This window comes from Jaculus jaculus, chromosome 17 (genome assembly GCF_020740685.1).
Source record: "Jaculus jaculus isolate mJacJac1 chromosome 17, mJacJac1.mat.Y.cur, whole genome shotgun sequence".
Classification (NCBI taxonomy): domain Eukaryota; kingdom Metazoa; phylum Chordata; class Mammalia; order Rodentia; family Dipodidae; genus Jaculus; species Jaculus jaculus.
In genome coordinates, this window is record NC_059118.1 from 67,721,267 (window position 1) to 67,748,590 (window position 27,324).

General features: G+C 41.7%; 1 protein-coding gene across 2 annotated transcripts in view; it reads left to right on the plus strand.

Moving 5' to 3' along the window:
• The first annotated feature begins 360 nt into the window (after positions 1-360).
• Gmds (GDP-mannose 4,6-dehydratase) overlaps positions 361-27,324 on the plus strand; it is a 572,898-nt gene continuing 545,934 nt past the window's right edge. Inside the window, exon 1 of one of the 2 annotated variants that reach the window (XM_045136339.1) lies at positions 361-491. In XM_045136339.1, the coding sequence (XP_044992274.1) occupies positions 390-491 (102 nt within the window). In that variant the 5' untranslated portion in view covers positions 361-389. The remainder of the gene's footprint in view (positions 492-27,324) is intronic. The other variant, XM_045136338.1, reaches the window with a different exon arrangement.

Consider the following 27,324-nt stretch of genomic DNA (forward strand, 5'->3'; position numbering starts at 1 on the left):
GCGGTGGGCTGGGGTGGGAGACGAGAAGCGGATGGAGCCTAGGCCGCGCCCCGCCCGCCGGGGTATCCTTCCTCTACGTTCAGCCCGAGGCTCCGCCCCGCGCCCCACGATGCCCCGCCCCAGTGGGCGTGGCCAAGTACCGACCCGCGGGCGGGGCGGGGCCTGCTGGGGCCGCGCGGCCACGCCGAGGACGGCTGACGCGGCGTCCGCCCGCCCACCTTCGGCCAGCCCCCGCCTGCTCGCCCGGCCTCCCGCGCGTCCTGTCAGACCGTGGCGGCGCGCTCTCGCTTCCCCAGCCGCAGCCGGGCGAAGCGGCTGGCGCGCGCTCCCGTCCCCGCAGGCCCTCTGCCGCCGCCCTCCCGCCAGCCCGGCCCTCCGCCCGCGGCGACATGGCTCTCGCTCCGGCGTGCCGCCCGAGCCCCCGGGGTTCCGGGGACGGCGAGATGGGCAAGCCCAGGAAGGTGGCTCTCATCACCGGCATCACGGGTCAGGTGAGTGTGGGCGGGGAGGAGCCGGGCCTGCCGCCGCCGGGGCACGTGCGGGGCTCGGGGATCAGGCCGTGGGCGTCCCGGAAGGTGGGCGTCCGGAAGGTGTCCGCCGCGACCCGGGGCCGGCCGGCTGCCCCGGCGAAGCGGGCGCTCGCGCTCGGGCCGTGGGCACTGAGCCCCCGCGACGGCGTCTGCCCACCCCGGACCTCGCTCACCTGTCCACCAGGTGACTAGCACTGCTCCCGAGCCCGAAGGCACGCCTGGGGTTCCCCTCTGGGCCGAGCTCGTGCCGGACCCGGAAAGAACTGGAGATCTGATCGTCCGTGCGACAGTGTGGCGCCCTCCTGCTTCATCGCGCTTACCTGTAATGCTTGGGACTGACTTGGAGTTTTGATTGTCCCTTACCAGGTTCCCATATAGCAAAGAAAATAAAAATAGAAGTCACGGACCAGTATTTGTATGTTTGTTCTTTTAGTGTTACAAACTTGAGAGAACTGTGTTCACAGCGTTCCTGTTCCAAAGAAAGGAGTTCCTAGGTGGTGAGTTGAGACCTCATGCCTTGTGCTGAGCATGACTTTGTGACAGTCATCTCCTAGAGGTGTTGCAACAGGTAGGGCCCACCACCTTCTTCTCAAGCTGTGCTGCTTCAGATTCAACTATGATGGCATAGGCATGCTTGTATTGCCATAGAAAAAGTATAAGGTGTGTACCTTTGGCCATCTCCTGGAGATGGCTAATGTAATCGTGAAATGAAGATGCAGTAAAGATGGTAATATCTAGTCACTTGGCTAATACTGATGCAGCCATTCTCCTTATTCCTACCTTGTAGATGTGGAAATTGAGGGTTAGCAGTTTGAGTCGCCTGACACCTAATGGGTAAGCAGAGTCTATTTGGGGCTTGGAGATGCTGTCAAAGCTCTCTGGCATTAGAAGAGAAGTTGAATTAATCAGAAACACAGTCCCAGAATAGAACATTATTTCAGTCACCGGATACTAATTAATTTCTGGTTATTCTTCATCTTGTTGAGTCAGGCACACGGCAGTATGGGACAGGGCCTACATATTCTCCCACCCTCTCGTGCTCCCAGCACTGCTGTTCCCTCCAGGTACCCCCAACCCTGTTCTCTCTCTTTTCTTTTTTTGTTTATTTTTTATTTATTTATTTATTTGAAAGCAATGGATAGAGAGAGAAAGAGGCAGATAGAGAGAGAGAGAATGGGCACAACAGGGCCTCTGGCCACTGCAAACGAACTCCAGATGTGTGTGCCACCTTATGCATCTGGCTAACTTGGGTCCTGGAGAATCGAGCCTTGAATCTGGGTCCTTAGGCTTCACAGGCAAGCGTTTAATAGCTAAGCCATCTCTCCAGCCCTGTTCTCTTTTAAAAAATACTTTTTATTTGAGAGACAGCAAGAAAGAGACAGAAAGAGAGTGAGTTTGGGCATACAAAGGCCTCCTGCCACTGCAAAGGAGCTCCAGACACATGCATCGCTTTGTGCCTTTGGCTTTATGTGGGTACTGGGGAATTGTTGTCAGGCTTTGCAAGCAAGTACTTATAACTACTGGACTATCTCTCCAGCCCTCCTTCCTTTTTATATATTTACTTGAGAGAAAGAGGCAGATAGAGAAAGAATGGGTGTGCCAGGCCCTCTAGCCACTGCAAATGAACTCCAGATGCATGTGCCACTTAGTGCATCTGGCTTTATGTGGGTACCGGGAATGGAACCTGGATCCTTTGGCTTTGTAGGCAAATGCCTTAATTGCTAAGCTGTCTCTCTAGGCCTTTTTTTTTTTTTTTTAATTTATTGATTTATTTGCAAGCAGAAAAAGAGAGAGAGGCCACTTAGTGCTTCTGGCTTTAGGTGGGTAGTGGGGAATGCAACCTGGGTTCTTTGGCTTCCTAGGCAAATGCCTTAACTGCTAAGCCATCTCTCCAGCCCTTAAAAAACATAATGACTTATTTTCCAGCAGAGAAAGAGAGAAGAGGAGAAAGAGAAAGAAAATGTGAATGGTTGCACCATGGCCTTCAGCCACTGAAAATGAACTCCAGATACATGTACCACTTTGTGCATCTGGCTTTACGTGGGTACTGGGGAATCGAACTTGAGTTCTTAGGCTTCGCAGGCAAGCACCTTACCTGCTAGGCCATCTTTCCAGCCCAAGATACCTTTTTCTTAATCCATATCAATACCTGGCATTTTTTCTTAATATTATTGGCTGGTAGGTAAGTTATTAAGCTACTTATTCTGCTAAGCATTTTATATGTCCCCATGTAAAATGTAGGTGTAACTTGTATTTGAGAGTTGATTGGGCTGGAACTGAGTGGCCAGGAAGGCTTGGTGGTAGCTCCCCGCTGTTTGTTATGTAGGCTTTTATGCCTGGTTAAGATTAAGTATGTTCTTGTAGTCACACACCTAATAGGTGTTAGAGCTGAGATCTGAACCCAGGAGGCAATGCATTGCTTTAAGTCACAGTGTTTTATTGCCTTCAGTAGCCATGTGCATTAGTTAGGGAGGAGTATTGCTTGATTCATGTGTCCTGTCTCATGGGAAGGGTGCAAGTTGGCTTATCTCAGACTCCTACTTGAGAATATCACAGACAGCCAGGGTGTCTTGTTGACACTGAACCTCTAGCATATGCTTTAAGACTTCTTATTCTTGTTTTCCCCTTCTGTTTGTTCTTGATCCAGTGGTGATAAATCTTTTTCCAAAGTGTGTATCTTATTAACTCACCCTCTAAGAAACCCAGCCTGTGGCTTTGCATTGCTGTCCAGGCCCCCCTGCCATCTGTCCCCAGAGCACACCTTCATTGTCTAGTGATGTTTGCTGTTCTTTATTGCACTCCTGGAAATGTTCTTACTGTTCTTTGAGTAATGTTGCCTTGTACCTTTTTGGAGTCATTGTTTATAGCTAAATGGGTAAGTTCTATTTCTTTTAACTTGGCTAAAAGCCTCAGTGTTCGAAGACTAACCTTGCCAAAGGTAGCCACTCCAGGAACTCCCTTTGAGCATTATGCATTCCTGTTGGGTCTGTAGGTTATTTACGTAGTCCTGCTTGTGTAAAATGCCTTCAGATAGAAATTTCAGTTTCAGCCTGTTACCTCCTACTTGGCTTTATCTAGTGGGTTTTAAAAAATGTTGTTTTATTTCCCCCATTTGAGGTTGCTGGTGGTGAAAGGATATGTAAGATATACTCTATTCCCACTAGTATCTTTGAGGAACTTAACACAATACACATGAAAAGACAGTGCACTGAAAAAGTTAGTATTGCATGAGAGTTTAAGAGGCCAGGTGAGTACCCTTCTAATCTTCTGGGAGATTGAATCCTAAAAACAGAAGAGACTGGGTAAGCAGCAGATGCAGGAGTGTAGAAAGAGGAAGTTTGGGGGCAATAAAAGAAGATTTTCTTTTAGGTGGTGCAGAAGTTTGAACCTGGACCCTTGTACTCTACCACTAAGCTATAGCCCCAGCTCTCATGTCCAAAAAAGATTTTGTGGTGATTTCATTAAAATGCAAATCATTGGGCCCATTGTAAAAAAAAAAAAAAATGAGCTGAGGTTGTAGCTCAGTGGAAGGGCACATACTTAGCATGCATGAAGCCCTGGATTTAATCCTCAGCATCAAAAAATCACAACAAAATCTTGGAGTATTCAGTAGAACAGTGGAATAATATACCACCTATGGCTCAGGACAATGGCTCCCAGTAGAGTATAGAATTTAACTTTGAGTTTCCTGACAGTCAAGTCAAAATGGATGTGTAAGTGACCTGGTGGTATCATGTGGTGGTGGTTTGAATGTGAATTGTCTCCCATAGCCTCATGTGTTTTGATGATTTGGTCCCCAGCTGTTGGCATTTGGGAAGGTAGAACCCTGCTGGAGGAGATGTGTTGCTGGGGGTATGCTTGGGGGTAGCCTAGTTCCCCTTGCCAGAGCTCAGCTCACTCTTGCTGCTACCTACCAGGTGCTGTGGTAAGGTGGGATGTCCAGCCTCTGCTTTTCCATCCTGTCTGTGCCACCATGAAGCTTCCTCTCAAGGCTGTAAGCCAAAATAAATCCTTCACTCCCATCGGCTGCTTTTGGTTAGCTGTCTCGTACCAGCAGTGCAAAGGTAACTAACTACAACACATACCCTCAGAGTCTCCCTGTGTTTCCTAGGCTGGCCACAAACTCTGGACCCTCTTCCCCAGTCCTCTCCCCCCCCCCCCCCCCCGTACTGGAATTATAGGGTGAATACCACCATGCCTGGCTCTTAGTAGCCTTTGTAAAAAGATAGAAGTGCTTTCTGAGGGTATTCTGTTTTATAACTTTCTTTTTATTTTTTTAATATTTTATTTGAGAGTGAAAGAGAAAGAGAGGGTGAGGCAGAGAATGGGCATGCCAGGGCCTCTAACCACTGCAAACAAACTCCGGATGCAAGTGCCACCTTGTGCATCTAGTTTTATGTGTGTACTGGGGAATTGAACCTGAGTCTTTTGCCTTTGCTGGCAAGTATCTTACTGCTAAGTCATCTCTCTCCAGCCCCCCCCCTCTATCTCTTTTTAGTTTTTTTTTTGTTTGTTTGTTTTTTGGGGCAGGGTCTCAATGTAGCTCAGGCTGACCTGGAATTCACTATGTAGTCTCAGGGTGGCTGCAAACTCATGGTGATTCCCTTATCTCTGCCTCCTGAATGCTGGGATTAAAGGTGTGTGCTACCCAGTTTTTTTTTTTTTTTCTTTTGAAGTAGGGTCTAACTGTAGGCCAGGCTGGCCTTGAACTCATGGTATTCCTCTTACCTTAGCGCTGGGATTAAGTGTATGTGCCACCATGTTTGGCTTTCCTACGAATCTTAAAGAAAAGGTGAAAGTACACTTTTTGGTAGAGACTTACAGAATTTCCATTAACCATTCCATTGTTAGAATATCTGGCATTTTCCCCTTTGAAATAACTGTTGTCTCAAGCAGTTGACTGCTAGAAGAGCAACAAGTTGGAGCTATAGATTACTTTGTACACTTCTCTGGACAAGAGCCTTGTACTCTGAATACCATGTGTGTCTCATGGTAGCACTAATACTGGTGTTTAAATATAAAAGAATTTGACTTAGTGAGGTCCTTGTTTAAAAACATTTAATTAATTTATTTATTTAGCAGAGAAAGAAGGAGAGAGAGAGACAGACAGATACAGACAGACAGAGAATGGGTGCACCAGGGCCTCCAGGCACTGCAAACGAACTCCAGACGTGTGTGCCCCTTTGTGCTTCTGGCTAACCTGGGTCCTGGGGAATCAAACCTGGGTCCTTTGGTTTTGCAGGCAAACACTAAGCCATCCTTCCAGCCCTTGGTGAAGTCCTTTGAGATCTACCTAAGCATTGAAACAAGTGCTAATTCAAGGTTCCAGGGATCCACACTGTGATGCACTCAAGACAAAGCACCTGGCTTTAAACAGTAGCCAGCCATGGCCAAGAGGAGGTAACTTGTTGCATATTGTAGATAGGAAACGTAGGTGAGTGTTGCATAGATGAAGGAGTGGGCACTTTGACTTAAGATCAGGTTATTTAAGGCACAATACTTTGTCTCAAAAATTTATTCATATGGCCTTTCTTTTAAAAAGTTTTCAGTAATTTTACTAATACCTTTAAATGGTTAGGTAGAGGCAAGGCATTGTTAGGATACTGATAGCACATACCTAATGGATAAGTTGACATTTATGGAAAATAATTATTATAAATTTAGAGGACTTAGGCCAATTTTAGGGAAGAATAACTTGTCCATCTTTTTGCTCAATCACTGATTTTATTTTTTAAATGCAAGGCTTGAGAGATGGCACAGCAGGTAAGCATGAGGGCATGAGACAGCTTGATTTATCCTGAATTTGATCCCCAGCACCCACATACATAGCTGGTTATATCCATGACCTCTCCTGTGGAGACTAGACACTGGACAATCACTGGGCTCACTGGTCAGCCAGTGTGTTTAAAAATGGCAGGTGCAGGTTCAGTGGCTCTGTAGCAAGGAAATAAAGAGGATGAGTGGTAGAAGAAGATACCCAGGATTCTCTAGAATCTACATGGTCATGCATTGAGGGCATATTTGTACACATGTTTGTATACCACATACACATGGTACCAAACATGCTACAGTACACACTTACAAAAGAAAAAGTTCTCAGGATGTGGCTTAGTTGACAGCAGGTTTGCCTAGTATGTCCTCTCTTCAGCACTTCATAAGCCAGGGCTGTCATTCCAGGGGAGGTGAGCAAGCAGGAGCATCTGAAACTCAGTCATTCCTGGCTACATACTGAGTTTGAGGACAATGTAGGTTAGACGAGACCTTAAACAAACAAAAGAAACAGTCCGTTGGCATACATGTTGGGTCTTAATAACTACAATTACTTAAAATAGGGCAGGAGGCTGAGAGTATGCCATCCCTAGGTAACAGCAAATTAGTGCTAGCATTAGGACTGGAACCTCAGACTTCTGTGTGCTAGGCAGTTGGTGTTTCAGATGTCTCAGAATATTGATTAATGCTGTTTCCCCACTAATACTAAGAAAGAGAGACTGCTATGAGTCACAAAAACTGGAGTGAGAAAAGCGTTGCAGTTAACTGCATATTATATTTTGTAAATTTGTATGATAAATATCTGAATAGTGAAACCTTTTTCAACATTGGGGGAAATGTTATATAACTTTTAATTAAAAATATGTAGTTTGAAAAGATTGAGGAACTTAGAATACTTAGGACTCTTTAGGATTTGATATACAAAGAAAAATTAAGATTATAGGGCACTAATGAAAGAGGTTAAATTGACCAACATATTTTTAGAGCACTTAAGCATTTATCATCTACTCATGACCATACACAGTCCTTGACTGGTAATTTGTTGTCAGTGCCTCAGAACTTTTTTGAGTGACACCCTATTAGCTCATGACTTGGAAGACCCAGTATGTTGGGCTCATGACCCCAAGTTTGAATGAAACTAAAGGTGAGTTTTTTTTAAAAATATTTTTATTTATTTCAGAGAGGCAAAGGAGGGGAAGGGAGGGAGGGAGAGAGAGAGAGAAAGAGAGAGAGAATATGGGCGCCACTGCAAACAAACTCTAGAGGCATGCACCACCTGGTGCATCTGGCTTACGTGGTTCCTGGGGAATTGCACAGAGGTCCTTTGGCTTTGCAGGCAAGCACCTTAACCTCTAAGCCATCTCTCTAGCCCCCTGAAGATGAGTTTTACTAGGTCTTGACTTGATTTCTCAGATGAACTATGAAGCACTTCCTTTTCTGCCCTTGTGATCCTGATTAGTTTCTTTGAGTTACAGACTTTACAATGCCTGTCTGTGTGTGTATGTGAGAGAGGTATCCTGAAGATGGAGCATTCTCACCAAGCTACACTTTCAGCCTTTGCTTATCCTTTGAAGTGAGCTTTCCTTAACCTTTGTAGACAAAAACCATCACTGGATGTGTAGGCAAGTGAGAATTATTTGGCTGTAATTCTGTGGAAAAAAAGTCATGCATAGGGGTGAGGCAAAATATTTATCTACTGGCATTCTGGATACTTGGTAGGTAATTATTTGTGAGGTGAGTATATGGAAAATTCATGGACACATAGAATGATACTGAGGGCCAAGTACTTTGCATAAATTTTCTAATATCATTCAAAGTGGTACCTGTTTTTAGAAACTATGTTTGTTCTTCTCAAAAAAATCCTTTTTTTTTTAAAACAAGGTTTCACTTTGTACCTCAGACTGCCCTGTAACTCACTGTAGTGGTTTGAATCAGATGTCCCCTGTAAACTTGTGTTTACAAAGCTTAGTCCTCAGCTGGGGAGGTGGAGCCTTGCTGGAGGACATTTGTCACTGGGGACAGACCTTGAGGTTTATTAGTCCCCACTTTGCCAGTGCTAGGTCAGCTTACATTCTTGCTAGTTTCTTTTTGCTGTGGCAAGATTGTGATGTCCTTCCTCTGCTTCCCTGCTGTCATGAAGCTGTCCCTTGAGGCTGTAAGTTAAAATAAACTTTTTCTTCCCATCAGCTGCTTTTGATCAGGTGTTTTGTCCCAGCAACATGAAGGAACTACATTTCTCACTAAATAGACCAGGCTTGGCTGATACTCACAGCAGTCCTTCTGGGATTACATGTATGAGTCCAAGAAGTTGTTTTTAAAAGCAATTAACTGCTTGAGAAGTGTTCTTCATGCCTACTGAGTGATACTACAAGATTAGTTACCCTGAAAAGTCTCGAATAAAGTCAGGTGAACCAGGGAGGTGAAAGGCTCTGTTCTCTGAGGCCAGCTTTGAGGTTCATATTCTACTCTGAAATTTTTTACAGGCAAAGATAAGAGCATGCTGAGAGCACAGTACCTTCCTTACCTATAAGTTACTTCTGGTTAGGAGCAAGAGCCAGCTAGCCAATAATGAGACCAATTATTCTTGGGAGAAAAAGTCTTATCTTGAAGTGAAGGATGGAGAACCAGTAGTCAATTCATGTGACCCTCAGAGAGAGTTAGGGCCCTGGGCTGCTTTTTGGGAGTGGTTGTTGAGTAAAATTGTATGTGGAGAGCCTGATGTGAGTTCTGAGAGCACATGAGGGTGGGGAGCATCAAATGTGGTGGGCACAAGAGAATCCTTGATTGTGTGATCACTACAAATAATTCTTAGCCACTCTCTTCCTATTTGGGTTATTATAACAGCTCTATGTTTCTTCCCTCTTAAATATCTAAGCACCAATTTAGGGCTCGCTCCCATCCCTCCAGGATTAATTTATCTTTTCTTCTAGAGGACATCACATTTTGGTTCAATTTATCCTGTGCTTTATGAGAGAAGTATTAGTAATCATGGCTAACACATCCCACAAATATCTGAGTGCCAGTTATATGTCAGGCACAGAGCTACAGCAGGAAATAGAATGGACTAAAATTGTTTTCATGGCATTGATGTACTACTCGTAATGATGATAAAGATGATTATAGTAATTAACATGTGTGGAGTATTTGCTTTGTGACAGGTACGCACTGTTCACAGTTCATTCAAAGTGTATTACTTGTGAAGCAGTGGGTCAATATTCTTAGGAGGTGGTTTTCTTATTATCCCCAAGGAATGCAGAGATTAAGATTATTGCCTGATGGTTGCTTGAGTTGTTTGCAGAGTCTGATTTCAAGTACAAATGTCAGTGGTTCTATTTTCAATTACTTTTGGAATTTGTACTAATAAATGAAATCTAATGTAACTAAATAGTAAATCTAAGGTAACTAATTGTAATTGTAGCCCAAGTTACCCTTAAAGTTGCTATGTAGCTAAGGATGACCTTAAACTCCCGACCCTTCTGCCTGGACCTCTGGAGTGCTGGGATTATAGACATGAGCCACCATGTGTGGTTTATATAGTGCTAGGGATGAAACCCCAGGGTTTGCGCATGCTAGGCAAGCACTTGACCAGCTGAGCTACATGCCTGGCCTCCAGGAGCCTGTCCATTGTGAATTGGGGGGAGGGGAATATGGTAATTATATAAGCCTTTATCAGCTACTAAATTAAATGACTTCCATTTTGCTTTATTTGCTTCATCATTTATTGCACAGGTATTTGGGTCATGTCTTTTGTTAATTATTTGCAGTGCCCATATTGATAATTACTAATTTTGCAAACTCTGAAGACTGTAATAGAATAAACGAGTTGGGTTTCTAGACCAATTTGAGTGTTAGTTACTGTGTAAGTACTTCGAGCCTACCTGGCTCTAGGTAAGTTACTTTTTTCCTGCCATCTTGGAGGAGTAATTCCTACCAAACAGGAAATAAGTTTGCCACATAGTGGACTCCTTAGCTGCCTTATGAGAATGGAGATTTCTTTACAATGGTAACAAAATAATATAGTTTTCTTGAACTTTAGCAAAAGAAGTTGAATGTGGGAAATACTGAGCCTTGCTTTGCATGAAGCCTGAATTAGTTAGAAGTGAAAAGTTTGTGTATTTGGAGTCAACCACAAGGATATAAAGTTCTGAGAGTCCAGCGGACTTGCTGCTCCAGTGTGTCTTAGACTTAATGTGCAAAGCAGATCTGGTCTTAATCTTGTCATAAGAGGATTGTGGGCAGTGACTTCCACTCTAAATCTTCCTTACTGGGATTTGTGGTGTTGGGATAAAAAAATTAGGAATAATTGGAGATGAAAGAGATATTTTATGTACTGTCCTGCTTTGCTCAAAGATTACTATGTGGCCGGAAGTCTTTAAGTCTTTACATTACATGTAACAAAGTGGAAGTGCTCTGTTCTGAGTGTCAGTGCCTGGGATTTAATTCTAGCTATTGTATAGCCTTACTTTTTTCTGAGTTGGTTTCTTAGCTGAACATGAAGTATTGTCAGGTAATTTTGAAGTCTGTTCCTAGTATAAAGGTGGTGGACTTAATAATTGAATGCCGAAATTTAACTATGTGTAGTTAAAAATGGAAGACTATGCTTATATTTATCAGTGCAAACATTTAATATCTGTTACAAAGGTAAGGCAAGTAGGAGAATTTACAAAAAATGGAGCCAGAGCTGGAGAGATGGCTTAGCAGTTAAGTCATTAGCCTGCAAAGCCAAAGGATCCTGGCTTGATTCTCCAGGACCCATGTAAGGCAAATAGATACACAAGGGGGCGCATGCATCTGGAGTTTGTTTGCAGTGGCTGGAGGCCCTGGTGTACCCACTCCCCCCCTCAAATAAATAAAATACATTTAAAAAAATGGAACCAGTGAACTACTTATTGCATTTAAACTTGTGTGTAAAGTAAGAAGAAAATCTTGTATGAATTGAATTTAGCCAGAATTTGTGAGTAAGGTTAGAGTAACTACTTAGACCTGTTCACTTTTGTAGGATATACCAAATAAATGAAGTGATTTTTTTTGAGTGAGAGAGGATTAAAAAAGTCTTGTTCTTTTTATATGAATTAATAAAAATATATAATCATATTTGCATTTAGAATCTAGGGTTCATGACATTGAATTTTTAATGAGCAAATATCATTGATACTGTGTGCTGAGCTAGGAGCTGGGGATGTCACAGTGGACAAAATAGATGTTACTTTGTCTTGTCATCAGGGAGTTGATAGACTAATTGTGGGGTAAGCAGTGAGCTGGGTACTCTTATTGCTGTTATCATGATAACTGCATTACTATAAGCTCTGCCCCTAAAAATTTTGTAAAATACTACTAATGCAACAAGTTAATTGAATCTCTCACTCTCTTGAGCCAGGGTCTCTTGCTGCTACAAACAAACTCCAGATGAAGGTGTCACTTTGTACTTCTGATTCTACATGGGTATTGGGGAATTGAATCAAAGTTGACAGGCTTTGCAAGCAAGCATCTGTAACAACCGAGCCATCTCCCTAGCCTGCAAGTAGTTTTATTAACAAAAGAAAAGTAAAAGAACAAAATATCTGTGCAACAGAGAGGGGTCTCAGTAAATGGGTACCTCTATTTTTACTTTTCAGTTTGAGACAGGGTCTCACTAAGTTGCCCAGACTGACCAGTAGAAGACCTTGACCTTGTCATTCTTCCACTGCCTCTTCATTCTGAGGGGGGTTGTGCCACCATGCCTGACTGAATTGAGCATCTTTTAACTAAGAAGTTTTCTTACTGTGTCATACTAGTGAAGTATTGATTGTATTTTTTTAAGGTAGGTCTTGCTGTGTTGTCCAGGCTGCCTTGAACTCTTTTTTAAAAAAATTTAATTTAATTTAATTTTTTCTCAAATTTTTAAACATTTTCCATGATTATAAAAAATATCCCATGGTAATACCCTCCACTGTCCCCCCTTTCCCCTTTGAAATTCCATTCTCCATCTTATCTCCTCCCCATCTCAATCAGTCTCTCTTTTATTTTGATGTCATGATCTTTCCCTCCTCTAATGATGGTCTTGTGTTGGTAGTGTCAGACACTATGAGGTCATGGATATCGAGGCCATTTTATTTCTGGAGGGAGCACACTGTAAGGAGTCCTACCCTTCCTTTGGCTTTTACATTTTATCCGCCAGCTCTTCCGCATTAGACCCTGAGCCTTGGAAGGTGTGATCTAGATGTTACTCAGTACTCTAGTCACTTATTTCCAGCACCATGATACCTTCTGAGTCGTCCCAAAGTCACTGCCATCTGAAAAGAGAAGATTCTCTACCCAAAGTGAGAGTAGCATTAATATAGGGGTATGACTATTAAGAGAAGTGCTTACTGGGCAGTTTGATAAGCATAGTATATACACTTATCCAGACATTAACAGATGTTACACCCCTAGGGCTCATGACTACCTGTTTTAAGTTTTCAGTATCAGGCATGTATTCCCTCCCATGGAGCGGGCCTCCAGTCCAATTGGAGGGCAGTTGGTTTCCACCATGACAGATGTGCCACTATTGCACCCATTGGCTCATTTGACCAGGCTGGCCAATTATGAGGCTTGCAGTGTCCACTGTTGAGTATTTTCACTGTTGGTATCTCTTTCTCCCTTTGAACTGCACGTAGAATGGCTTCTTCCAGGTTTCTGTCAGCTGGTCTACATGGGGGAGGTTATCAGCTTAGTTCCAGCAGGATTTCTCAGTAGCCTTGTAGCCCAAGTATGTGGAGTCTTCAGCAATAGGGTCTAACCATTGATTCCTGGTGGGAAACCAAGGGCCTCGGCAATGGCCTATAATGTTTTGGGGGCATCAGGGATGTCCCTACCCAACAACTCACTGGAAGTTATCCCATCCCTGGCACTGAAAATTTTCTAGCAACGATCTATGGCTCCTCAGTGTTCTATTGTCCAAAACCGGAGGATTCCATATGAATTATTTATATCCTCTTAGATTTTGATTAGCTCTCCCTCCACCTTTCCTTTACTCAATCTCCTTCCCTGACCTCACTTTGGGCCTTTTCACCCCAAGTAGACTATTCTTTTACTTACATATGTACAATACCAACCTATTAAGTACCCTCCTCCATTCCTTTCTCTTCCCTTTGTATCAAATTTTTTAGCTTACTGGCCTCTGCTACTGAGTTTTTTCCTTCTCACACAGAAGCCCAATCATCTGTAGCTAGGATCCACATATGAAAGAGAACATGTGGCGCTTGGCTTTCTGGGCCTGGGTTACCTCACTTAGTATAATCCTTTCCAGATCCATCCATTTTCCTGCAAATTTCATAACTTCATTTTTCTTTTTTTTAATTTTTAAATTTTTATTGCTTTTTTTTTGTTGTTTGTTTGTTTTTGGAGGTAGGGTCTCACTGTAGCTCAGGCTGACCTGGAATTCACTCTGTAGTCTCAGGTTGGCCTCGAACTCTCGGCGATCCTCCTACCTCTGCCTCCCCAATGCTGGGATTAAAGGCGTGCGCCACCACGCCCGGTTTAATTTTTAAATTTTTATTAACATTTTCTATGATTATAAAAAAATATCCCATGGTAATTCCCTCCCTCCCCACCCCCCACACTTTCCCCTTTGAAATTCCATTCTCCATCATATTACCTCCCCATTACAATCATTGTAATTATATATATACAATATCAACCTATTAAGTACCCTCTTCCCTTCCTTTCTCTTCCCTTTATGTCTCCTTTTTAACTTACTGGCCTCTGCTACCAGGTATTTTCCTTCTCAGGCAGAATCCCAATCATCTGTAGCTAGGATCCACATATGAGAGAGAACATGTGGCACTTGGCTTTCTGGGCCTGGGTTACCTCACTTAGTATAATCCTTTCCAGGTCCATCCATTTTTCTGCAAATTTCATAACTTCATTTTTCTTTACCGCTGAGTAGAACTCCATTGTATAAATGTGTATAAAAGGGATGTTTTTCCATTTCCTAGTGTCTTCTGCAGTTTCTTGCTTGAGTGTTTTAAAGTTTTCATTGTAGAGATCCTTTGCTCCTGGGTTAGGTTTATTCCAAAGTACTTTATTTATTTATTTATTTTTTGATGCAATTGTGAATGGGAGTGATTCTCTGATTTCAACCTCTGTGTGTTTGTTGTTAGCATATTTGAATGATGCTGAATTCTGTGTATTTATTTTGTATCCTGCTACATGGCTGTGGGTGTTTATCAGCTCTAACAGTTTTGCTAGTAGAATCTTTAGGGTCCCTTATATATAGGATCATGTCATTTGCAAATAATGATAACTTGATTTCTTCCTTTCCAATTTGTATCCCTTTTATGTGTGTCTCTTGCCTTATTGCTATGGCTAAGACTTCCAGTAGTATATTAAATAAAAGTGGGGACAATGGACACCCTTGTCTTGTTCCTGATTTTAGTGGAAAAGCTTCCAGTTTTTCCCCATTAAGTAATATGTTGGCTGTAGGCTTGTTATAAATAGCCTGTATTATATTGAGATATGTTCCTTCTTTTCCCAATCTCTGTAGGATTTTTATCATGAAGGGATGTTTGATTTTGTCAAACACTTTCTCTGTGTCTAATGAAATGATTGTGTGATTTTGTCCTTCAATCCATTTATACAATGTATTACATTTTTCGATTTGCATATATTTAACCATCCCTGCATCTCTGGGATAAAGCCTTCTTGGTCAGGGTGAATGGTCTTTCTGATATATTCGTGTATTCTGTTTGACAATATTTTGTTGAGAATTTTTGCATCTATGTTCATGAGGGAGATTGGTCTGTAATTTTCCTTTTTTTCTACCTTTGCCTGGTTTTGGTATCAGGGTGATGCTGGCTTCATAGAAGGAGTTTGGCAGAATTCCTTCTTTTTCTATTTCCTGGGAAAGCTTAAGAAGCAATGGTATTAGCTCTTCCCTGAAGGTCTGGTAAAATTCAGCAGTGAATCCATCTGGGCCTGGACTTTTTTTAGTTGGGAGATTTTTTTTTTAATAATTTTTATTTATTTATTTATTTGAGAGCGACAGACACAGAGAGAAAGACAGATAGAGGGAGAAAGAGAGAGAATGGGCGCGCCAGGGCTTCCAGCCACTGCAAACGAACTCCAGACGCGTGCGCCCCCTTGTGCATCTGGCTAACGTGGGACCTGGGGAACCGAGCCTCGAACCGGGGTCCTTAGGCTTCACAGGCAAGCGCTTAACCACTAAGCCATCTCTCCAGCCCAGTTGGGAGATTTTTGATAACTGTTCGGATCTCCATGCTTGTTATAGGTCTATATAAGTGATTAGTCTCATTTTGATTTAACTTAGGTAGGTCATGTAAATCAAGGAAATCATCCATTTCTTTCAGATTTTCATACTTTGTTGAGTATATGCTTTTATAGTATGTCCCTATGATTTTTTGAATTCTCTGGCATGTGTTATATGGTTACCTTTTTCATCTCTAATTTTACTAATATGTTTCTCTTCTCTTTCTTTTGGTCAGATTTGCTAAGGGTTTATCAATCTTCTTTATCCCTTCAAAGAACTAACTCTTTGTTTTATTGATTTTTTTTTTTTTAAATTTTTATTAACATTTTCCATGATTATAAAATATATCCCATGGTAATTCCCTCCCTCCTCACCCCCACACTTTCCCGTTTGAAATTCCATTCTCAATCATATTACCTCCCCATTACAATCATTGTAATTACATATATACAATATCAACCTATTAAGTATCCCCCTCCCTTCCTTTCTCCACCCTTTATGTCTCCTTTTCAACTTACTGGCCTCTGCTACTAAGTATTTTCATTCTCACACAGAAGTCCAGTCATCTGTAGCTAGGATCCCCATATGAGAGAGAACATGTGGCGCTTGGCTTTCTGGGCCTGGGTTACCTGACTTAGTATAATACTTTCCAGGTCCATCCATTTTTCTGCAAATTTCATAACTTCATTTTTCTTTACCGCTGAGTAGAACTCCATTGTATAAATGTACCACATCTTCATTATCCACTCATCTGTTGAGGGACATCTAGGCTGGTTCCATTTCCCAGCTATTATAAATTGAGCAGCAATAAACATGGTTGAGCATGTACTTCTAAGGAAATGAGATGAGTCCTTTGGATATATGCCTAGGAGTGCTATAGCTGGGTCATATGGTAGATCAATCTCTAGCTGCTTTAGGAACCTCCACACTGTTTTCCACAATGGCTGGACCAGATTGCATTCCCACCAGCAGTGCAGAAGGGTTCCTTTTTTTCCACATCCCCGCCAACATTGATGATCATTTGTTTTCATGATAGTGGCCAATCTGACAGGAGTGAGATGGAATCTCAATGTAGTTTTAATCTGCATTTCCCTGATGACTAGTGACGTAGAACATTTTTTTAGGTGCTTATATGCCATTCGTATTTCTTCCTTTGAGAACTCTCTATTTAGCTCCTTAGCCCATTTCTTGATTGGCTTGTTTGATTCCTTATTGGTTAACTTTTTGAGTTCTTTGTATATCCTAGATATTAATCCTCTATCAGATATATAGCTGGCGAAGATTTTTTCCCATTCTGTAGGTTGCCTCTTTGCTTTTTTCACTGTGTCCTTTGCGGTGCAAAATCTTTGTAATTTCATTAGGTCCCAGTGGTTAATCTGTGGTTTTATTGCCTGAGCAATTGGGGTTGTATTCAGAAAGTCTTTGCCAAGACCAATATGTTGAAGGGTTTCCCCTACTTTTTCCTCTAGCAGTTTCAAAGTTTCCGGTCTGATGTTAAGGTCTTTAATCCATTTGGACTTAATTCTTGTGCATGGCGAGAGAGAAGAATCTATTTTCATCCTTCTGCAGATATTTATCCAGTTTTCCCAACACCATTTGCTGAAGAGGCTGTCTCTTCTCCAATGAGTATTTTTGGCATTTTTATCGAATATCAGGTGGCTATAGCTACTTGGGCTTACATCTGGGTCCTCTATTCTGTTCCACTGATCTACATGTCTGTTTTTGTGCCAGTACCATGCTGTTTTTGTTACTATGGCTCTGTAGTATAGGTTAAAATCAGGTATGGTGATACCACCAGCCTCTTTTTTGTTGCTCAGTATTATTTTAGATATTCGAGGTTTTTTTGTGATTCCAAATGAATTTTTGGATTGTTTTTTCTATTTCCATGAAGAAAGCCTTTGGAATTTTGATAGGGATTGCATTAAATGTGTAGATTGCTTTAGGTATGATTGCCATTTTCACGATATTGATTCTTCCAAGCCAGGAACAAGGGATGTTTCTCCACTTTCTAGTGTCTTCTGCAATTTCTCGCTTGAGTGTTTTAAAGTTCTCATTGTATAGATTCTTTACTTCCTTGGTTAGGTTTATTCCAAGGTATTTTATTTTTTTTGATGCAATTGTGAATGGGAGTGATTCTCTGATTTCATCCTCTGTGTGTTTGTTGTTAGCATATACGAAGGCTACTGATTTCTGTGTATTTATTTTGTATCCTGCTACATTGCTGTAGGTTTTGATCAGCTCTAACAGCTTGCTAGTAGAGTCTTTAGGGTCCTTTATGTATAGAATCATGTCATCTGCAAATAATGATAACTTGATTTCTTCCTTTCCAATTTGTATCCCTTTTATGTGTGTCTCTTGCCTTATTGCTATGGCTAAGACTTCCAAGACTATATTAAATAGAAGTGGAGACAGTGGACACCCTTGTCTTGTTCCTGATTTTAGTGGAAAAGTTTCCAGTTTTTCCCCATTTAGTAATATGTTGGCTGTAGGCTTGTCATAAATAGCCTTTATTATATTGAGATATGTTCCTTCTATTCCCAGTCTCTGTAGGACTTTTATCATGAAGGGATGTTGGATTTTGTCAAATGCTTTCTCTGCATCTAATGAGATGATCATGTGATTTTTGTCCTTCAACCCATTTATGTAATGTATTACATTTATAGATTTGCGTATGTTGAACCATCCCTGCATCTCTGGGATAAAGCCTACTTGGTCAGGGTGAATGATCTTTTTGATATACTCTTGTATTCTGTTTGCCAATATTTTGTTGAGAATTTTTGCATCTATGTTCATGAGGGAGATTGGTCTGTAATTTTCTTTTTTTGTTCTATCTTTGCCTGGTTTTGGTATCAGGGTGATGCTGGCCTCATAGAAGGAGTTTGGTAGGATTCCTTCTTTTTCTATTTCCTGGAAAAGCTTAAGAAGCAATGGTGTTAGCTCTTCCTTAAAAGTCTGGTAAAATTCAGCAGTGAATCCATCCGGGCCTGGGCTTTTTTTAGTTGGGAGATTATTGATAACTGCTCGGATCTCCATGTTTGTTATAGGTCTATTTAAGTGATTAATCTCATTTTGATTTAATTTAGGTAGGTCATATAGATCAAGGAAATCATCCATTTCTTTCAGATTTTCATACTTTGTGGAGTATATGCTTTTATAGTATGTCCCTATAATTTTTTGAATTTCTCTGGAATCTGTTGTGATGTTACCTTGTTCATCTCTGATTTTATTAATTTGTGTCTCTTCTCTCTTTCTTTTGGTCAGATTTGCTAAGGGTTTATCAATCTTGTTTATCCTTTCAAAGAACCAACTCTTTGTTTCATTAATTCTTTGGATTGTTCTTTTTGTTTCTATTTCATTAATTTCTGCCCTAATCTTTATTATTTCTTCCCGTCTACTACTTTTTGGTTTGCCTTGTTCTTCTTTTTCCAAGGCTTTAAGGCGAAGCATTAGGTCGTTTACTTGCGACCTTTCTAATTTCTTAATATAGGCACTTAAGGCTATAAATTTACCTCTTAGAACTGCCTTCATTGTGTCCCAGAGATTTTGGTATGTTGTGTTCTCATTATCATTTGACTCTATAAATTTTTTGATTTCCTTTTTGATTTCTTCATTGACCCACTCATCATTTAGTAGTGTATTTTTTAGTTTCCATGATTTTTGTGTATGCTCTATAGCCTTTCTTGCTACTGATTTGTAGTTTAATTCCATTGTGGTCAGATAGAATGCAAGGAATTATTTCAATTTTCCTGAATTTGTTAAGATTTGCTTTGTGTCCTAATATATGGTCTATTTTAGAGAATGTTCCATGTGCTGCTGAAAAGAATGTATATTCTGCAGCCTTTGGATGAAATGTCCTGTATATATCTGTTAGGTCCATTCCTTCTATGACCTCATTTAGTCCAGATGCCTCTCTGTTTATTCTTTCCCTGGATGACCTGTCAATTGATGAGAGTGGGGTGTTAAAGTCACCCACCACCACTGTGTTTGGTGTTATCTGTGACCTTAGTTCTAATAGTGTTTGTTTGACGAATTTGGGAGCCCCCATGTTAGGTGCATATATGTTTAGGATTGTAATGTCCTCCTGTTGGAGTGTGCCCTTAATCAATATAAAGTGACCTTCCTTATCTTTTTTGACTAACGTCGGACTAAAGTCTACCCTGTCTGATATTAGGATAGCAACCCCTGCTTGTTTTCTAGGCCCATTTGCTTGAAACACCGTCTTCCAACCTTTCACCCTCAGATAATGTCTATCCTTTGTAGAAAGGTGAGTTTCTTGGAGACAACAAATTGTAGGATCCTGCTTTTTAACCCAGTCTGCAAATCTATGTCTTTTCGTTGGGGCATTGAGACCGTTGATATTAAGAGATATTATTGAAAGGTGTGTATTTATGTTTGCCATTTGTGTGTGTGTGTGTGTGTGTTACTTGTTCTACCTGTGCTCTCTTCTGTTAACTGGTATTTGAGTATAGCTTGTTTTTTCTAGGTTCCTTATATGTGTGCTTTTCCTTTTGTTCAGCATGGAGGATTCTATCAAGTATTTTCTGTAGAGCTGGTTTTGTCTTCAGATACTCCTTTAACCTGCTTTTGTCATGGAATGTCTTTATTTCTCCATCTATTTGGATGGATAACTTTGCAGGATAAAGTAACCTTGGTTGACAGTTGTTATCTTTCAGAACTTGGAATATATCACTCCAAGCCCTTCTGGCTTTAAAAGTTTGTGTTGAATAATCTGCTGTAATCCTTATGGGCTTGCTTTTGTAGGTAACTTGATTTTTCTCTCTAACTGCTTTCAATATTTTTTCTTTGGTTTGTGTGTTTGGAAGTTTGAGTATAATGTGGTGAGGAGAGTTTCTTTCTGGGTTTTGTCTGGCTGGGGTTCTAAAGGCTTCCTGTATCTGTATTGGCACCTCTTTCCCAATTTGGGGAAAATTTTCCTCTATGATTTTGTTGAAGATGCCTACTATGCCTCTGGAGTGGAGTTCTTCTCCTTCTACTATGCCCTGAATTCTTATATTGGATCTTTTCATAGTGTCCCGAATATCTTGAAATTCCCACTCATACTTTTCTATAAGTTTGTCTTTCTCTTTGTTGCACTGCATTAGGTCTGCCACCTGATCTTCTAGCTTAGATATTCTGTCCTCTCCCTCATCCATCCTACTGGTGAGATTTTCTACAGAGTTTTTTATTTCATTAACTGTGTTCTTCATTGCTAGTAATTCTGACTGGTTTTTCTTTATTACTTCTATTTCCCTATTTATGTCTTGTATTGCCTTCTTTATTTCATTAAATTGGTGTCCTGCCTCTTCTTTGATTCCTTTGATTTCCTCTTTGATTTCCTCTTTGATTTCTTCTTTGATTGTTTTCATGTGTTCTTTGACCTCTTTGAACATATTTATAATTATTCTTTTGAACTCTTTCTCAGGCATTTCCTCTAACTCTTTCTCACTGGAGGATATTTCTGATGCATTAATACTTTTAGGTGGATTTATATCGTCTTGCTTTTTAGTGTTTCTTGTGTTATAATGTATATATTTTTGCATCTTGGATTAAGTTAATGCTTGGATTTTCTAGCTAGCTGTGTATTCTTAGCTGTATCAATTGATTTGATGTAATATATTTTCAGGGTAGCACCTTAAGGTATTAGATGTGGCTCTTAAGACTCTCAGAGTATCTACAAAGATGTTCTTAGGGGTTGAGTTTCCCTGCTATAGGAGTATTCAAGCAGGCTGAGTGGAATAAAATACTGGTAGATTCTAAAATTTAACTAAACACTGTACACATTCAATCAAAAACAGCCCCGAGTATGTATGCAAGAGTAGTTATTATAATGACCAGATCCTCTATCAACAAAGAGGTTTAGATTTCTGGTCTGTTGAGGTATCCAAGTCAGTTGTGCCCAAGTGAGACCCTTCCCTGGTGCAATCCCAGTTACCTTGGGTGATTGTGGTCTCAGTCAAGTTGCTGCCTGGGTTGTCGGGCTGCTGTTCTGATTTCTGGAGCTGGGCACTTGCTTTTCCTACGGGGCAAACTGAGCTGCTGCTGCTGCCTCTGCTGCTGTTGTAGCTGCCACCCCCGGAGTCACCACCGCTGCTGAAGCTGCCGCTGCCGTGTCCACCGCCGCTGCTCACCCCGAAGCCGCTGCTGCGGGATCTGCCGCCGCTGCCGCTCCTGGGTCCGCTGCTGCTGGGGCCACTGGTACCGGTGCTGGAGCCGCTGAAGTAGCTGCCGAACTCTGCTCCTGCTTGGGTCCCGCTGTCAGCCCAAGTTGGCGTGGCCGGGTCCCGGGCCGCTGCTGTGTTTGCTGGAGCTGGGTTCAGGCGGTGGGGGAGGGGAGGGAGCCGCGGCTGCTCTGGTTGTATCGCTGTTCCACGTGTGCTTCTACCTCGCGGTCTGCTCTTCCCTCCGTTGCTCGCTGCCGCTCTCCCCTCACGTTTCCCGAGTTGCGGAGAACGCGGTGTGAGGGGAAAATCCCGCACCTGGCTTGTCCTGTGGCTCCAGCCGAGAGTCCGGTGGCTTTCTCGGCGGGTGGCCGAGCCGCCCCGGAGCCGCTGTTCCCGCCTGTGCAGGCTCTGGATGCTCTATAACTCTTCTACTTCTCCGCTGCCGCCTCAATTTCCTATACACCTCACTTTTTAGTAAAAGTGTGTATTTTGCTGAGTTTTTTTGGTCTTTTTCCCCTCTAGGCTGCTTTGGCGTGGTACCTACGCCGCCATCTTAACCGGAAGTCCCGATTCTTTGTTTTTTATTTTTTGTTTCTATTCATTAATTTCTACACTAATTTTTATTATTTCTTCCCATCTACTTTCTTTTGCTTTGCCTTATTCTTTTTACAATGTCTTAAGGTGAAGCATTAGGTCATTTAATTGTGATCTTTCTAATTTCTTAATATAGGCACTTAAAGCTATAAATTTACCTCTTAGGACTGCCTTCATTGTGTCCCAGAGATTTTGGTATGTTGTGTTCTCATTATTGTTTGACTCTATAAATTTTCTGATTTCCTCATTGACCCATTCATCATTTAGTGATGTGTTGTTTAATTTCCATGATTTTGGGTATGCTCTATATCCTTTCTTGCTATTGATTTGTAGTTTGATTCCATTGTGGTCAGATAGAATGCAAGGAATTACTTCAATTTTCCTGTATTTGTTAAGATTTGCTTTGTGAACTTCTGGCCAAGATGGCGACTGCCTAGCTGCCCTGCAAATCCTGAGGAAAGAAAGGCAATACATTAAGGGTTTTCTGGGACTTCTTATCAGTGGGAGGGCACAGAGGGGAGGAAACAGTGAATCATAGATCCCCTTGTGGGCGGGAAGACCACCCCTAACACCAAATAGCCGTCGTGCCCCACCGCTGCGGCCCTGGGATGCCTTTCCTTGGCTTTACGTCCGCCGCTGTGGCTCCCCACCCACCCCTGGGGACCCACGGGTTTGTGACCCGCCATCAAGGTCCCGCACCATTCTGCAGCAGCACCCAGATCGTGCACACAGATCCATCCCTGTGTGCGGAAGCTTAAACCACTGTGCACACTTGCCCACACTACTGTTCAGCGAGCCTAGTCCTACAGCAGTTGCCACACAAGCCCAGAGTGTCTCTTGCTTGCACCCACTCAGGTGCCCCCTCCCACCTGTCTTCCGTGCCTGCCATCCTACATTCTCCTGTGGCAGTGGAGCACAGACTGTTTCCGGGTCCCAGGGTTCCCAGCCAGAGTTTGGGTTGCTTCAGGGCTTTGTACCTCAGTCCTCCTCCAAGCTCGAACACAGGCAGCTTTGGCGCATTACCGCTTCAGATTTCAGGCAACTTTGGTGCCCCTCTCAGGCAGTAGATAGATGGCTTTGGCAAGTGGGAGCCAAAGCCCAGGCTGCCTGACAACTGCCCCAGGCTACCTCAGATTCCCATTGCACTAGAGCCCAGGCTGATCCACCCGCCTACCTGCCCATACACTGTCATGGCAGACCATAGCACAAAAGAAATAACGTGGAAAATCAAATGCAAGAAAACCTAGTTAGACCACCCAATCCTACAATGAATGCACCTAACCAAAACATAGAAGAGTTATTAGGATCAGAACATCAAATTGAAGTCATGAGCAATGCAACCCTGACCAACCTACTGATAGTACTTGCAGGAAAGCAACAAAGGACTGATAATCGTGTTGATGCTACCATCACTAAGCTAGAATAATTTCATAAGAGATTGAAAGCTAGTAGGATGCATCAAAAAATTACACCCCTCAATCTGTTGCCTTCAAGAAACCCGCCTCACCACTAAAGACAGACACCTCCACAGGGTAAAGGGGTGGAAGACAATATTCCAAGCAAATGGGAATAAGAAACAAGCAGGTATAGCTATATTAATGTTGGATAACATAGACTTCAAATATAACCAAAAAGAGAAAGAAGGCTATTTCCTACTCATCAAGGGAACAATCCATCAAGAGGATATTACAATCATAAATTTGTATGCACCAAACACAGGGGCACCACAGTTCATAAAACAAAACCTACTTGACAATAAAACACCATCACAGCTGGGGACTTCAATATACCATTATCAGTAATAGACAGATCATCCAAACAGTAACGCAACAGGGACGTAAGAGAGCTCAACACAACCATAGAGCACTTAGACCTAACGGACATCTACAGAACTTTCCATCCCAAATCCACAGACTACACATTTTTCTCAGCAGCCCATGGAACATTCTCTAAAATAGACCATATACTGGGTCACAAAGACTACCTCTACATATTTAGGAAAATTGACATAATCCCCTGCATGATATCAGATCACAATGCTATATTGCTAGAAATCAACAACAAAAGACCCACCAAGAATCCCAAGGGCACCTGGAAACTGAACAGCACACTTTTAAACAATAAATGTATAGTGGATAAAATAAAAAAGGAAATTGCAAAATTCCTGGAATTGAATGACAATGAGAACACATCATACCAAAACTTATGGGAACAATGAAGGTGGTCCTCAGGAGAAAATTCATAGCACTCAATGCCTTCATAAAAAAGACAGATCCCAAATCAATATCCTAACCATCTACCTAAAGGCACTGGAAAAACAAGAAAAATCCAATCCAAAGAACTCCAGAAGGAAAGAAATAATTAAAATTAGAGCAGAAATTAATGAATTGGAAACCAAGGAAACAATTAAGAAATTGACAAAACAAAGAGCTGGTTCTTTGAAAAAATAAACAAGATTGACAAACCCTGGCCAATTTGATCAAGCAAAAAAAGGAGAAGCTTCAAATTAACAAAATTCAAAATTCAAATAATACTTAATGGAGAGAGACTGCAGGAATTCCCAATAAGATCAGGAACAAGACAGGGTTGTCCTCTTTTCAATATAGTACTGGAAGTCCTAGCTCAAGAAATAAGACAGGGGAAGGAAGTAAAAGGGATACAATTTGGAATGGAAGAAGTTAAGTTAGCTCTATTCGCTGATGACATGATTGTATATGTAAGAGACCTGAGAGACTCCACCCAAAACTCCTGAAGGTGATTAACTCCTATAGCAAAGTAGCAGGATACAAAATCAATGCACAAAAATCAGTAGCATTTCTATATGCAAATTACAAAGATACAGAGAAAGAAATAAAGGACATAGTCCCATTTTCAATAGCAACAAAAAAATAAAATACCTTGAAATAATGTTTACCAAGGAAGTGAAAGATCTATACAAAGAAGACATAAGAACCCTCAAAAAAGAAATTGAGGACTTGAGAAAATGGAAAGACCTCCCATGCTCCTGGATAGGGAGAATTAACATTGTGAAGATGGCAGGGATATATAGATTTAATGCAATTGCATTTAAAATCCCTACAGTGTTCTTCACAGAGATAGAAAAAATGATCTCAAAGTTCATATGGAAAGGCAGAAGGCCTCGCATATCCAAAAATATCCTTAGCAAAAGAAATACCTCTGGTGGCATCTCTGTACCTGATCTAAAGCTATATTACAAAGCCATAGTAATAAAAACAGCAAGGTACTGGCATAAAAGTAGGAGTATAGACCAATGGAATTGACTTGAGGACCTGGGCTTTGGGTCAAGTAACTATAGGTACTTGATATTCAACAAAAGCCTGAACAATATAGGCTGGAAAAAAGACTAGCATGTTCAACAAATGGTCCTGGACAAACCGGATAACCACATGCAGGAAACTGAAACGTGATCCACACATTTCACCATGCACTACACTCAAATCCAAATGGATCAAAGACCTCAATATAAGACCAGTAACTCAAATACTACTGGAAGAATATTTAGGAAGTACTTTCCATGATAATAGGAATGGAAAAAGACTTCCTGAACAAAACCCCAGTAGCTCAAGTTCTTAAACAGTCACTCAACCAATGGGATCACATGAAGCTGAAGAGTTTCTTTATAGACAAGCATACAATAAGCAAAGCCAATAGATTACCCACAGAATGGGAGAATATATTTGTGGGTTATTCAACTGATAGAGGCCTAATCTCTAGAATCTACAAAGAACTCAAAAAATCTAAACAGTAAGAAGTCAAACACCCCACTCACAAAATGGGGCAAAGAGCTGAACAGGCAGTTCACAGAGGAAGAAACACAAATGGCAAACACACACTTAAGAAAATGTTCATCATCCCTAATCATCAGAGAAATGCAAATTGAAACAACTATGAGATTCCACCTTACCTCAATAAGGATAGCAAGCATCAAAAAATCAAATGAAAATAAATGCTGGCAATGATGTGGAGGAGTAGGAACACTCATCCACTGTTGGTGGGAATGTAGGATGGTACAACCACTTTGGAAAGCAATATGGAGACTCCTGAAAAAGCTGACTATAGAGTTACCAACAGACCCAGTTATTCCTTTACTGGGCATCTACCCTGAAACCTTAAAACCACAGGCCAGAGAGATTTGCTCAACCATGTTTGTAGCGGCTCAATTTGTAATAGCTAAGAGCTGGAATCAATCCAGATGTCCATCACTAGAAGAATGGATAACTAAGATGGGGTATATCTACACAATGGAATTCTACACAGCAGTAAGAAAAAAAAGACACAAAGAAATTTGAGGAAAAATGGGTGGACCCGGAACAGATCATCCTCAGTGAACTTACCCAGTCATAGAAAAAAAATTGCCACATAGTCTCACTCATCTACAGCACCTAACCTGAATCTACCCAAGATACCTTACATATCCAGCAAGCATTTCATGGACTAGACACTAGGATGAATCGGGAGGGAGGGGAGGGCATAGAAGGGATGGGAAACACTAATTTAGACCCAAATGGCAATGGTACCATAAAATCCTACTTCCTAAAAGGCAGACTAAATGGTTGAACCCTCAACAGGCCCTTATAGGAAACACCTGAACCACAAGACACTGGAGAAGGTAGGATCAATCTAACCTAAACCTTCTACATCTTTCCTCTCTTTCCCTCCCTTCCTCCCTCCCTCCCTCCCTCCCCCCTCTCTCTCCCCTCCCTAACTCTTTTATATTAGTTATAGTCTTCCTCATTTTCTTAGTGGGCACTCACCTGTGACTCCCAGTACCAGCATGGGGCTATCATCCACAATGAGCTTTTGATCAAAGAAACCTATAAGGTTTCCTAAAAGAATGATAGATTTTTGTCAGAGTACTTGATGACCCACCAAAGGTTACCAAAGTGGTAAGACCCTTTTGCTGAAGACACCATATGCAGCTGACATGTAAAATGGAATGGCATGCCTGGAAGCCAGGAGAGAGTCAGTCCCCAGACACTCAGCATATTTAGTGCCAGAAGGTGCTACATGGGCGACTGGGGGA